General features: G+C 52.4%; 4 protein-coding genes across 4 annotated transcripts; 1 reads left to right on the plus strand and 3 right to left on the minus strand.

Annotated features, from left to right (window-relative positions):
• The first annotated feature begins 682 nt into the window (after positions 1–682).
• Positions 683–1,400, plus strand: ASPGLDRAFT_215982 (uncharacterized protein). Its single transcript, XM_022543110.1, has 2 exons — positions 683–744; positions 802–1,400. Exons 1-2 carry the CDS (start codon positions 738–740, stop codon positions 1,173–1,175), a joined length of 381 nt encoding a protein of 126 aa, XP_022405885.1. The 5' UTR covers positions 683–737; the 3' UTR covers positions 1,176–1,400.
• A 104-nt stretch (positions 1,401–1,504) lies between these two features.
• ASPGLDRAFT_78439 (uncharacterized protein) lies at positions 1,505–7,234 on the minus strand. The gene has a single exon (XM_022549962.1). The coding sequence runs from the start codon at positions 6,957–6,959 to the stop codon at positions 1,644–1,646; it is 5,316 nt and encodes a 1,771-aa protein (XP_022405886.1). The 5' UTR covers positions 6,960–7,234; the 3' UTR covers positions 1,505–1,643.
• A 117-nt stretch (positions 7,235–7,351) lies between these two features.
• ASPGLDRAFT_161393 (lysophospholipase family protein) lies at positions 7,352–9,658 on the minus strand. Its single transcript, XM_022542479.1, has 3 exons — positions 9,509–9,658; positions 8,779–9,454; positions 7,352–8,732 (listed from the first exon to the last, which is right to left on the minus strand). The coding sequence occupies exons 1-3, from the start codon at positions 9,552–9,554 to the stop codon at positions 7,508–7,510; spliced, it is 1,947 nt and encodes a 648-aa protein (XP_022405887.1). The 5' UTR covers positions 9,555–9,658; the 3' UTR covers positions 7,352–7,507.
• Positions 9,659–11,399: 1,741 nt separating this feature from the next.
• ASPGLDRAFT_216245 (uncharacterized protein) lies at positions 11,400–12,838 on the minus strand. The gene is made up of 4 exons (XM_022543115.1): positions 11,956–12,838; positions 11,842–11,897; positions 11,714–11,779; positions 11,400–11,665 (listed from the first exon to the last, which is right to left on the minus strand). The coding sequence occupies exons 1-4, from the start codon at positions 12,753–12,755 to the stop codon at positions 11,490–11,492; spliced, it is 1,098 nt and encodes a 365-aa protein (XP_022405888.1). The 5' UTR covers positions 12,756–12,838; the 3' UTR covers positions 11,400–11,489.
• Between the last annotated feature and the right edge of the window lie 350 nt (positions 12,839–13,188).

Below are 13,188 nucleotides of genomic sequence, written 5' to 3' on the forward strand. Positions count from 1 at the left end.
CGTCCAACAACAGTCAAGGAAGACAACCAGAAGAGGTTGACAACAGTACTTGGTCCTGGTCACTACCTTTATGAAGCAAGCAGGCATCTCAATAATACACCAATCTCAAATAAAACGCCTCGCGTCAACTACTATATGCAAATCCAACCACCCCTTACTATATCACAAGGTCTCTCAACCGATCCATTCTGACCTTGGAAGGAGAATCATCGACAATCAAAAATAGATTCGTGTGGTTGAAGCTGGTAAATCCCCTTCGTACAAATTCCAGTGACGAGTCCTAGAGGAAAACGTGAGGGTTCCTCTATTCGTTCTCACCGCAGCCGTTGAGACCAATTCGACCGACGTTTTGAGTCTTCATTCCAGATTGCCCCGGCAGTACAGTACAGCGCGCGAGACTTCACAAGACTTCAAGATTTCCATCATGGAGCAATCAATCTGCAAGAGCTAACCTCCCGATCCGGATAACCCTAGCCGCGCCTCCCTGAAGAAAGATATTGGTATGCGATTCGAGGAAGAAACGATTACCACGTCGGATGAATGATTCTCGTGACGGCGACGCCCGAAGTCAAAGCCGAGCATCTCCCCAAGTGCTTCTGGTCGGGCTCAAATGGTGCGTGCATATCATGCCTTGTGCCTGGTGACCAAAAAAAAAAAAAAAAAAAAAAAAAAAAAAAAAAAAAAAAAAAACTCCGTGATGAGGCCACAAGCCTCTTGGTCGGCGTTTTGTTGTTGACATGGACGGTAAGTACTGCTTCCCTCCATCTGTTCTTCCCGGTTAAACTCGTGGCAAATGTTTAGGGATGTCCTACAACACTATTTCAAGGGCATTTGCCCACAGTGCAACAGCAAAGGCTACTCCTATTAGACGAGCAGTGACTTCTTCAACCGATACCCAGAACTCTTCTGTAGCTGCGCCAATACGGAGGAGTTGCAGGTCTGTCCCTTTTGTATGGGGTATCGATTTGTGTTCCAGGACAAATTGGACGCTAGGGACATGGCGTATCTCGAGGGGATGGTGGAGAAACATAATTGTGCAATGGATAAAAAATCCATCGTCCCGTTTCTTTTCGTGTGAGGTGTACGATGAGTTGTACGAAGAGCTTACCTCAAGCTATAAAGAGAGAGATCCAAGAATATTTACACGCGGAAAAGGGAGATGGGTCTTTTGTTGAAAAAGCACGAGCAGGAATTCCTGGCAAGAATCTCTGGAGGCGAGGGATCTCGGAATTAAGCCTAGTTTATATGTACGGAGGACTGAATTTGCTCGCTAGCTAGTCATAAATGTCGCGCAAGCCAACTATCTCTTGTGGAATATGGGATACAGAACTTATATATCCCGGCAATGCGAGAATCTGACACATTTGGCAACTCAATTAAAGGGGTCAACTACTACGTAGCCTGAGGTTATTTGCATAGTGCAGCCAGACGGAACGAGAGGCTCATTTCAACACGGCATCCTATCTACTGAACCAACCTGTCCTCCCAGACACGGCGGTTTCTACGGCGGTTGCGACGACAAAGTCAATCAATTCCAAAATCAATTCTCCCAATCCCAAAACTCCAAGGCAATATCCACAATGTTGCAAATGGGTATGTACAGTTCAAGAACAACCAAACCAATGCTAGTCAACCGAAGCCCATCAAGGCTTAACAGCCAAACTCTTCCTCCTAGCAGCCTCCAACCTCATCTTCAACCTCCTCGAGCTCTCCGAGTCCTCACCATCGCCCAACCCAGCATCATCCCCAGTCTGGAACAATCCCTGCCTCGTCTGCTTCGGCGGACAAGTCTGCTGCACCAACTTCGCGCGCGACAGATAGAACGGTGTCGCAGGCGACATGCCCACATAATCATCCATATTAAACCGGAATCCATACCCCGTACCCGGTGTTTTGGGCGTTTGGTAGATTCTATCCCTGGCGGATGGAGTATCGAATTTCTTTGTCCGGGTTGTGGTTGGTGTGCGTGGTTCTTCGCTGGATGAGGGTGTGATGGCCGATTTGCGTCGAGCGGCTGCGGCAGAGGAGACGAGAGTTCCGTTGACGTTACTCAATGCCCTCGGCTCCATGGACTTTCGGCGCTTGGCGCCGCCACGAGGGATCATGGTGCTGTCGACAGTGTACTCGGTCTCATCGAGCCATTTGTTTTCGCGCTCGCAGTCAAGGACCCAGCCGACGCCGACGCATTTGACGAGACCAGCGGCGTGGCGGACTTTTTCGAGTGTGCGGACGCCGCCATCTTTGTAGATGACGTGCGTAATGCCTACTCTTCCGTCTTTGTGTTGCTCTGCGGCAGATTCGGGGAGGAGGCTTGCGCGCGGGTTCCAGGCCCAGTTCTTGACGCAGCGGGCGCCCATTTGTTGGAGGAGTTCGATGAAGATGCCGCTTGCGTCTTCGCCTTCGGTTGTGTGCACGTCGACGTAGACGATGGCGCCGGTTAGGGCGCCATTGGTACCGATGCTCTTGCGGGGGGATTTGACGGGGCTGGGCGAGCGGGATGGAAGCTTGGTGCTTGGTCTGCTTTGGCGGCGGTCCGCGCTGCGCGCACTGAATTCGCTCGTCCGGCGAGATTTCACAGGACTGGGCCATTGAGACGGCGCCTTGCTGCCAATGCTAGCCCGGCTCTGTCTTCTCTCCACACTTCGCGCTCTATACTCACTTGCTCGCTGTGCGGGACTGTCATGTTCCATAAGCCTAGGCGCCTTTCTCGGCGAAAACTCAGACACACTCTCTTCCTGGGCAGCGAGAGCAGGAGCAAAAAGAGCCGACTTGCGCAGTCGTGGCGAGGCACGAGTTGGCGATGTGTTCGACAATGAGCGACGTCGTTTAAGAGATAGGGGCATCTTCAGCGGCGAGATATGGCCCTCGGGCTTGAGTGGGACCTTGGACACTGTGTGGACGGTGTGCATGGGGCTGATCTTTTCTTTGATATTTTTCATAGGTGTCACTGGCCCAGGTGCAGGGAGGTTTTCATTTTCGTTTTCCTTATCATCGTCCCATTGGTCGGGGACGGGTGCGGGTGCGGGTGCGGGACTGCTGGCATGCTGAGGGAGATCTTCTCCACGTTCGTCGATCGCCTCCGCCTCGGGTTCTGGATCAGTATAGATCTCAGTTACAGGGTGTTGTGGTTCATCGGCCTTGGCAGCATCATCTTCAAGAGTCTCTGGCTCTGCCTCGGGAACTTGTTCCGGTTCCTGCACCGACTCAGGTTCTGGCTCCTGCTCTACCCCGTGAGCATGTTCCAGTTCTGGTTCCAGTTCTGCCTCTGCCTCTTCCTCAACAGCGGGCTCCATATCCTCCTCCTCCTCCTCCTCCTCCTCCTCCTCCTCCTCATCCCCAACATCCCCCTGGCCAGTAACATTCCCCAAAGACGACTTCCTCGACCCAAGCGACCGCCCAAGATCAGGATACGAAACATCCGAACCAACAGAAATCCTCCCCGAAGGTCTCCTGGGAGCACCACCGATAGAGAAAATGCCCCGTCGTGGGCGACTAGATCTGCTTGCTTCTTGCTCTTGCTCTTGGGGAGTGCCAGCCTGCCACTGGCTGAATTGGTTGGCTAGTGGTGTGAAGCGCGGGGCATTGTCGAAGATTGAGCGGTGGATGCTGGAGCGGGGGTTTAGGGTGGGGACGTTGGGTTCGGGGGTGCTGGTTTTATTCTGCGCAGCCTCCTGGATGTTGGATGCGTCTTCGTCGGAGTCCGTCTGATCCGCGTCATCGCGGTACTGATTGTCGACAACTGGAGCAGGAGTCGGTGAAGGAGCTTCGACATGTTCAGGGCTGGGCTCATGACTGGGTTCACGCTCGACTTGAATGCTCTGGCGAGAGAGACGGCGAGGCGGAGCACGAAGTGAAGCACGACGAGGAGAGACACGACGGGGTGAAGGCCGTTGAGGAGAAAGCCGGCGAGGTGAGATACGTCGAGGCGACATACGACGAGGCGAAACACGACGAGGCGAAGGCCTCGCACCCTCCATGTACATCTGCTCCTCATCAAAGACAACCAGCGTAGTCCCGTCGACGTCCCAATCCTCTTCATCATCGACTTCCTCTTCGCTCTCTTCGTCTTCGTCTTCTTGGACGTCTTCGTGGACGGGAACTTCCTGGATATCATCGTCGGCTTCAAAATCGTCGTTGCTTTCCATGTCATCTTCAGCGTTGAGATCTTCGGGTTCCGATTCAATGGCCTGATGTTCCTCGGCAACGGGCTCTTCCGGTTCTTCGGGGACATGGTGCTGAACGGGTAGTTCTGGTTCTTCGGGAGCATCCTGCTGGGCCGAAACCTCTGGCTCGTCGTCAATCTCTTGGTCCTGGTCCTCTTCCGGTTCTTCGGGGACATCCTGCTGAGCAGGCACTTCTGGCTCATCATCGTCACTCTCTTCCTCACTGCCCTCTTGATCCGACACCGGACCAAAATCCGCCTCGCGCATCTGAGCCTCGTGGTCGTCAATTTCTTGCTCACTGCCCTCTTCCCGATCGGAAACCGGACCAAAATCCACCTCGTGCATCTCAGCTTCAACCTCTGTTTCCAGCGCAGCGATTCTATCATCGACAAATCCATTCTCTTGCTCTTCAGGTTCTTCGTGTTCCTCAGTAAGATTCTGGAAATCTAACAGCACAGATTCAGCAAGTTGGTCGGCTTCATCTGCGTCGTCGTTCTGGTCCTCTTGGTGGTGCTCTAGATCTTCAGTGGCATTTTCATAGTCATGCTCCTTGGGATGTGCAGCAGGGACTTCGTAGTCATCCTCGGTGTACGTCTCAGCGAACGTCTCCGCGAGCTCTTCACCAAGGTCTAGCGAGGGTTCGTCGGCAACCTCTCGCTCAAGGTCCTCGTAGGTAGGTGCAGCGTCTTCCTGGGGATAGTCCGCGTCGTCTCCGTCATCACGGGTCTCAGGCTCAGCATCAAACTCAGGCCCTTCATCCATTTCCTCGTCGGCTTCGGCGTGGTGTTGAGTCTCTGGTTCATGGACGTATTCTTCAGTTTCATGCTCCGGTTCATGAGCAGATTCTTCGTTGTCCTGGTCCTGCTCTTCGTCCATCTCGTCATCGATCGCGAAGTGCGATTGGGGTTCAGACGGAGCCTGCAAGTGATCATCGGCTTCATGTGCCAATTCATCACCAGGCTGCTCATCATGCCCGGGCTCTTGGCCCTCATCCATCTCTTCCTCGATGGTAGCCTGAGAATCATGATCATTTACATCATGGTCATATTCATCGCCCAACTCATCCGCAGACTCATCCTGCTCTTGGTTCTCATGCACACCCCCATCCAATTCTCCAAGCCTAAGCGGTTCCTCCATCTGCGGCGTAGAAGCAGTCTGCACATCATGCTCAACCTCATCACGAGGCGTAGTACTCTCAACCTCCCTCGGCGCAAACAACGAAGACCTCTTCGGCGTAAACCCCTTAAATGGCGAAACAACTCTCTTCGCGGGACTCTGTAGCAGCGAAATCCTCGCGTTAAACGACGGCGTCGACGATGCCTTCATTGCACTCTCCGAGAACGACGCTGCCAATTTCCCCTTCCTTGCGGAAGCCTTTAGCGGCGAGTTCTGTCCAGGTGTGAAGTTCGGCTGGGACAGTGGCTTCGTGCCGTCCCAGGGAGCCATGCTGCTGGCTTTGGGGGTTTCATTGAAGTGGCCCTTTTTAGGGGAGGCTTTGAGGGGGGAGTTTTGCCCGGGGGTGAAGTTTGGTTGGAAGGAGGCTTTCATGTCGTTGTTGAAGGCGAAGCCGCTGCCTCCTCTTGGGGTTTCTAGGAGGCCTTTCTTGGGAGATGCCTTGAGCGGGGAATTTTGGGAGCGGCCAAAATCCGGCTGGGCAATTGGGCCGGTGTGTTCTTCTGCGACAGCAAGACCTACTCTCCTGGGAGTCTCTCTGAGTGTGTAATGGAAAGGCGAAGGGGATGGTTCCCGCGTGGGACTGGACATGCTAATAACATCGTTGAAATCGATAGACCGGCGAACAGGCTTCCCATTCTCATCAACAGACTTATGGCGAGGAGTAAGGTTAATGCGCTTAACCGGGGAACTAAGTCCGGTTTTCTCTGATCCGTGTTTCGTAGGCGAGTTGACATGTAATTTAATCTGATCCTTTCCACCAGCAAGTTCATCATCTTCACCATCCGAGCTAACATACGACGAAATCGACTTGGCGACTTGATTCGCCTTCCTCGGCGAAAGAGGCTTCGGCTTCGTGGCTGTCTTCGCAGCGGGTTTGTGAACACGACCAGTCGCCGTGCCGGTAGCAGCAGGTTTGCGAGCAGGTTTAGCACCCATACCGCGCTTAGCAGGGGTTGCCCTTCGCCGTCTAGGAGCCGGAGCAGACTCTTCCTCTTCCTCCTCTGAATCAGTAACATCCTGGAACGTAACCGTTTTCTTCTTCGCAGGCCCCTTGAGAATATTCGACCTCAGCGCAGCCGAAGTAATCGCAATATCCCTAGGCTTCGACTCCTCCTCAGTCCTGCGGGACCGTGCCGTCGTCGTCGTCTTAGCATTCGTAGTACCCTTCGGTCGGCCCCTCGGTCTAGCCGCCGGCTCTGCTGGTTTCGCAGTAGTAGTAGTCTCCTTTTTCGGCCGTCCAACGCGCTTCTTCGGAACATCCATCTGCGCAAGTTCATCATCATCATCGCTCTCCTCCCGCGGGTTCACAGTTCTAGCCGGTTTCCTTCCGCGTACCGTATTCGATGCCGTTGTCGTCGATGATGATGTCGTATTTTTGGCCCTCCCTCTAGCAGTCGTCTTCTTCTCTTTATTCTCCATCGCGATCTCGTCGTCATCGTCATCCGTATCAGCACGCGCAGTCCTTTTGGTCGCGGGTTTCGCAGGGGCAGGTCTCGCTTTCGCTCTAGCTGCTGCCGTGGTCGCTGTTGCAACGGAGGAACGACCTCTCGCGGTGCTGGTGGACGACGCGGGGCGACCCCGTTTAGGGGGTGATTGGGGGATGACAGCCGCGCGAGCCATTTTCTTGTTATCGTCTTTATTTCCTAGCCGTTTGTCGTGGATATGGTATCAGGTCCTGCCGAATTCGTCTCGTGCGTGGATTCAGCGCGTCGTGCTGCGGTGGGGGAGCAACAAACAGTTGAATCTATTGTTGACAAATCGCCGTGGTCATGGTGAGCGCGTCAAACTCGTCGAATATAGATCTATCGAGTATAAAACGCGTGCTGGAGGTATCTGCTGGTTAGTATGAGTCTCTTAAAGACAGAATCGGCGCACAAAGAAATGGCGTGGATTGGATGATTGTCGTGGAGGTCAGCGGGCGAGGCGGAGCCGCGGGTTGCTTGTTTGGGTAGTCAGCTGTCGTTGCTGTGGTGATGGTCACGTGCAGTCTACAGTGTGCAAAAAAAAATACTGCAACGGTACAGAGTACATGGTTAGTTTAGTTCAAGTACAGAGTAGTTCATTGTTTGATCCTCCAATAACGAGTAAAATGGTATTATCCAACTAGTATCAAAATCCAAAATCCAAAATTCAAAAGTAGAAGTAAAAAGAAGATCCAGGCTACAAGCCTACATCAACAACAAAGCAGCACCAGCAGACACCACAACCGAGAACAGCGTAGGCATCGCAATCGACGCAGCGCTCTTATCGGCGCTAACCTCCTTGAACTCGGTGGTAGGCTCATACGGAGCCGGAGCAGTGCTGTTGAGGCTACCATCCCAACAGTAGTCCTGGAAGCACTGGGTGCAGGCCTGGGGAATGTCGGTGTTGGTGCGTTGAAGAGAACGGCTCAGGATAGCACAACCCACGCAGGTCGACCAGTTCGAGTCTACGGTGCTGTTACCCTGCGTCACGATGTCCTGGCCGTTGAGGATGAGGAGGTCACGGTAGGTGTCGTTGTACGAGGGGTACTCGAAGGTGGACACGTTGGAGTACAGGATGTAGGGTGCGTTGGGGAGATAGACGATCAAGGGAGCGACGTCGCCGGAGCTGCTGGTAGCGTTGGTGGCGTTGCAGCCGAAGAAGGTGGGTCGCTGGTTGAAGCCCTTGTTGACGAAGGTGTTGGTGTCCGGGACGGCCGGGAAGGCAGTGCCGTTGGCGATACCGGTGGAGTTCTGGGTACGCTCGTAGGTGGCAACGAGCGCGGTACCGTTGGGCCACGAGTAGTCCGTGTCAGCAGAGGAGTCGACAGCGAAGATGACATCGACGTGGCGCTCAGGCTGGATCAGCGGGTGCAGAGGGATGTTCTGGAGATCCTCTCCACCGTCCACGATGTCGAGCTCCTTGTAGCTGGAGTACGGAGAGGAATTGTTGCGCCATCCGTAGAAGGGATTGGGGGAGTAGACGGCGATATCATCAGAGTCCTCACCAATGTCACCAAGGATACCGGTGAAGATACTCTTGAGCCAGTCGGGCAACGCAGTGCTGTTGACATTCAGGAAGAACTGGTTGAACAAACTGGACGAGGTACCCATTATGAAACCGCCATTGTCAAAACCGCGAACGCAGGTCTCGTTGTCGGGCAAGCTTCCGCCCACGAAACGAGATCCCAGGTACTCGGTAGGGACGAAACCAAAGACAGTGGGGTCAAAGGATCCGAATTCCCAGGGGTTAATTTCAAACACGGTTGCGTTGCTGCTGACGAGCAATTCGCCCGGGTTACGACCATCAGCCACCAGGATGGGCAAAGGCATGTTACCGTCCTGGAAGTCATCGGTCAAGGCGATAGACGACCAAGTCTGGCTTGGGCCTCCTTTGGTGTCGTTGACAAACTGGTAGGACAAAGCACGGCCCCTAGTTTGTTAGCATTTAGAATTGAAAGCCAAGGAAGCGTACCTACCAGTAGTCCGTAATCGAAGTCGGGAAGCCAGCATCTGACTTATCCGAAACCTCATTATGAATATCTTTCCAGTAGCCAACCGAGTCGAAAAGCTGAATACCACCGGTGTCAGGGCCCTCCAGAATGGAGTTTTCAAGCTGCCAAACAGCACCATCCTCGTGCGTCTGCAGATCCGAAACACTGGTAAAGTTGTTGATGTAAATCGAGCCAACCAACCAGCCACCACCACTCAGACCAGCAAAGTAAGTCGACGACTGCAGCAGCCCACCCAACTGCCCCGAGGCAGTAGAGTTGTCCGTCCGACTATCAAACGCCTTGATAGCACCGGCACTGTTCAGCATAGCACGGTAACCACCACCAGATACCGCAATACCGATGTTGGGCACATTCGACGAGTTGCTCTTAACCCGGTCGATGTACCCAGCAGCGTCGAAGTTGTCGATGGAAACGTGACCGAAGAAATCCTTCAAGGCGGAGGTGGCCTTGTCACGGCGGGTATCTAACCACGAAGATTCATTCTTGGAGATCTTCTCTGCCATACGTACCGTCGGACGGCTGGACGGGCATTCCACCGACGAGGGGACATAGCCATCGGGGGCATTGGGGAGCGACCGACGAACGTGGCTGGAGATTCGAAAGTCCTGGGCAACCGCGGGCTCGGGAGCAGCCGTTGCGCCTGTACAGTTAGCATTGTGTAACCCAGTTCCTGGCCAGAGATGGTCAGACATACCGGGCAGGGTGGCGGCCAGAGCAAGCACCACGGAAGTGGACTTCATGGTAACAGTAGTAGTACTATGAAGTACTTCCCCACTGTCAATGATAATACGTTATCAAGCCGTTGTCTAGAAACCGATGATCATTGAAGCATACGGGATGATGCGGGTATGTTGTATTTGTATCTCTCGCCAGGAAGTGAGATCCTGATCCTGCCTGGTTTCTGAGGCTCCCTGTTTTATTCAGCTGCAGAGTGGCCGAGGCTGGAAACACATGTGATTGGCTACGGTGCCTGTTGATTTTAATTTTCAGCCAATCATCACGCGTACCGAAATTCAGGAGCATGGGATCCATGATGTAAGCACGGATTCTCTGCTCCGGTGTTTCCGATTGCCGTATTGGGATAACCCTGTCGATCGAAATCCCGTACATAAAGGCATAAAAGGCGTAAAGAACATTGAATTGAATTGAATTGTTTTGTTTGCTTCTACTTGTACACTGAACAGTAGAATAGAGTACAAATGCATCTGTACGCTGGGTGCCAACATGACAACTCGGAGTACTGTACCTATGCACTGCCACGTCTATGCACCGTGTTTTTCTCCGTATACTCCGTACTCCGTACAGGCACACCGTACACCGTACTTCGTACAGCTGAAAATTCTGTCCGTGGCTGTAGCTGACTGCAGTTAGGCACCGGGATTTTGACCGTTTCAGTTGGTCCAATGGTTCATGCCATGTCAATAGCGTATGGGGGTAATATATCCGGCATGGATGTCCGACGGGTCCGACGGTACGAGTACGAATTGCCTGATAGTTAGTAATTCACATGGTTCATTGCCTGAGGCATGCACACGTCGCGTAACTAACTATGTACATAACTAGTTATCAGGTACCAACAGGGTCGCCATTCATGATTCACCTCTGGTCATGAAAATACTTATGAAAATATATTCAAGCATATATCCATGCCCTGATCATATAATTTGTTTATACTACTGCTGGGATGGCCTTTGACGTGGTCAGAGTGTATATAGATAGTGTTGTGTTGGATATATATTTGGCCATTGTATGCACATACACCTAGGGCTTATTCCTACCCAACATGTATTTTGTGCTCTGTACTCTGTACTAACATAGAGCTAGTCATCGCAACATACTCTGATGCTTGCTCTCTCCATCCACTCGCGATAAAACAAGCACAATTACTGACTGCATGGCATCGCGACAAGCGACGTGGGCGGAGTTTCCGACATCGTGTTTATGCCACGCAAGTTACTAAGATACAATGCTATTCTGTCTATTCGACCTTACCCTATCAGCATTTTGGCCCCATATATATTTTTATGCTCGTTATACCCTGTATATAGGGGGCGATTCAAGGCTGATGCCGATCCCGCAATGCCTCAACATGCCTTGGGGCCATTTGAATGCCTCAGCAACCCGTAACTATAGAGAAGGCATTGGATCTAAGATTATTTGATATTTTAATGTACATAGCACTTGACTATATACTCGTAGTATAGAATACGGAATATCACTGGCCAAATCGAGCATAGCGGTGGTATAGAAAGGCCCTTACGCAAGCCTCAGGCACGTAAACCAGGAACCGCGCCAGACACCGTACCAGACATCGTAACACACAACAGGCACCCGCAACATCCTATATATTTCACTTCAGATGATATATTTAACAAGCAAAAGGGAGTGTAGCTCAGGTACATACACCTGGGTACACTGCAAGCTCCATCAACATCCCCAGTATAGAAAGCCCACTTCCCGCGATCGTCACCACAGCCCGCCCCACCGCAAGGCATATCGCCTCCAATGATCGCTGCACTCCGTACTCTATCTAGTTGGGGCCAGGTTGACAGCGGCGGTTAGGGCCAGGAAGAATGCTTGATCAAGGCATATTCAGTAGACTTCACGTTGAAGTATGGAAGCCAGAAGACATAAATATGGCCGTTTATCCTGCTCATTCGAATCATTATCAACAATCAAACACAGTCATCCAGACTCTTCTCTATTCCAACCAATCTACCTAACCAACTATCATCTTTACCATGCGCTACACAACCATCCAACTCCTCATCGCCAGCATCGCCCTCGGCGCTCCCCTCGACCCAGGCCTCAACCAGGGCATCAAGCCATGTACTTAACCCTTTCCACACACCTTAACCCATCCACTAACAACCACAGGCACCGGCAACGAATGTAATACAATCAACGCACGGGCAAACCCCGCCTTCAATGGAATCACCACCATTCCCGTCCCAGAATATGATTGGAGGACCGAGGGGATTCAGGGTCGCGATGTGGTTGATGTCGAAGATGTCGACAAGGAGAAGCAGAATGATGAGGCCATCGCTGCTCGGGATGTTGAAGACGATGATGACGAGGCCGGTGTGGAGGAGACCGACGACAAGACGGATCAGCACCGGAATGTCGCTCGTGACGCTGAAGATGATGAGGCTGATGAGGCCGACGATGATGATGCCGACGATGACGAGACGGACGAGCACCAGAATGCCGCTCGTGATGTTGAAGATGATGAGGCCGATGACGATGAGGCCGATGAGGAGGCCGACGAGGCTGATGCCGACGATGACGAGACGGACGAGCACCAGAATGCCGCTCGTGATGTTGAAGATGATGAGGCCGATGAGGAGGCCGACGAGGCTGATGCCGACGACGACGAGACGGATGAGCACCAGAATACCGCTCGTGATGCTGAAGATGATGAGGCCGACGAGGATGAAGACAACGACAACATTGTCGAAGCCCGCAGCATCGACAAGCACAAGAGCAGGAGCCACGGCGGCAGCAGGAGCCACAGCAGCCACAGCAGCCACAACAACAAGGACAACCACAAGAACGACAACAAGCCCAGCACCAAACCCTCCAGCGCAAACCCAGCTCCCAGCAAGACTTCTGCACCCTCCAAGACCACTCAACCCCCGAAAACCACCCAGCCCCCCAAGACCACTCCCACGCCCAGCGCCAGCGCCACGCCTTCTGGCCGGGTGTGCAAGAACAAGAGCATGAGCAAGAACAAGAGGGATGTCCAGCCCACTGACCCAGCCAAGCTTATTTCGTAATCCCTGAGCCGATAGCCGGTGCGAATTGATTGATTGACTGATTGATTGGATTGGATGATATGGATGATACCTGGATATGTATAGCTTTGTTTTTAGACCTTGATTTGGTTTGATTTGTGGGCTTGGAGTTTGGATTGGGGTTTTTTTTTTTCTTTTCTTGAGCATCTTTCTTGTACAATTGTCAATTCGACAGCAATGCAATATCTCACATAACTCATTTCTTCATCGTAAAGCCTACGTATTAATCAACTCAACTCCATCTACAAAATCCACCTACGGATGATCCGGAATCCAATAACCAGTTCACATGACCAACTACCCCAGACCCCAGACTATGCACAGCACAGTAACCATAATCTCCAGCCCAATTCAATTATAGCACAACCCACCAAAATCGCACAATGAGCTCCACGCGAATGTTCCAGAATGATAAAGTCAACATCAAAGCAACCGTCCCGTGACCCCGGTTTCCCTGATTTGGATAACCGTCGGCATGCCCGAAGAGCGTTTCCTGACTATACTACAGTGTAAAAGTTCAACTTGCTATAGGTATCCGAGTCTATATTCATGTGCTGCAGTGCAGTGCATGGAAGCATCC

Source organism: Aspergillus glaucus (assembly GCF_001890805.1).
Source record: "Aspergillus glaucus CBS 516.65 unplaced genomic scaffold ASPGLscaffold_1, whole genome shotgun sequence".
In the NCBI taxonomy this organism is placed as follows: Eukaryota; Fungi; Ascomycota; class Eurotiomycetes; order Eurotiales; family Aspergillaceae; genus Aspergillus; species Aspergillus glaucus.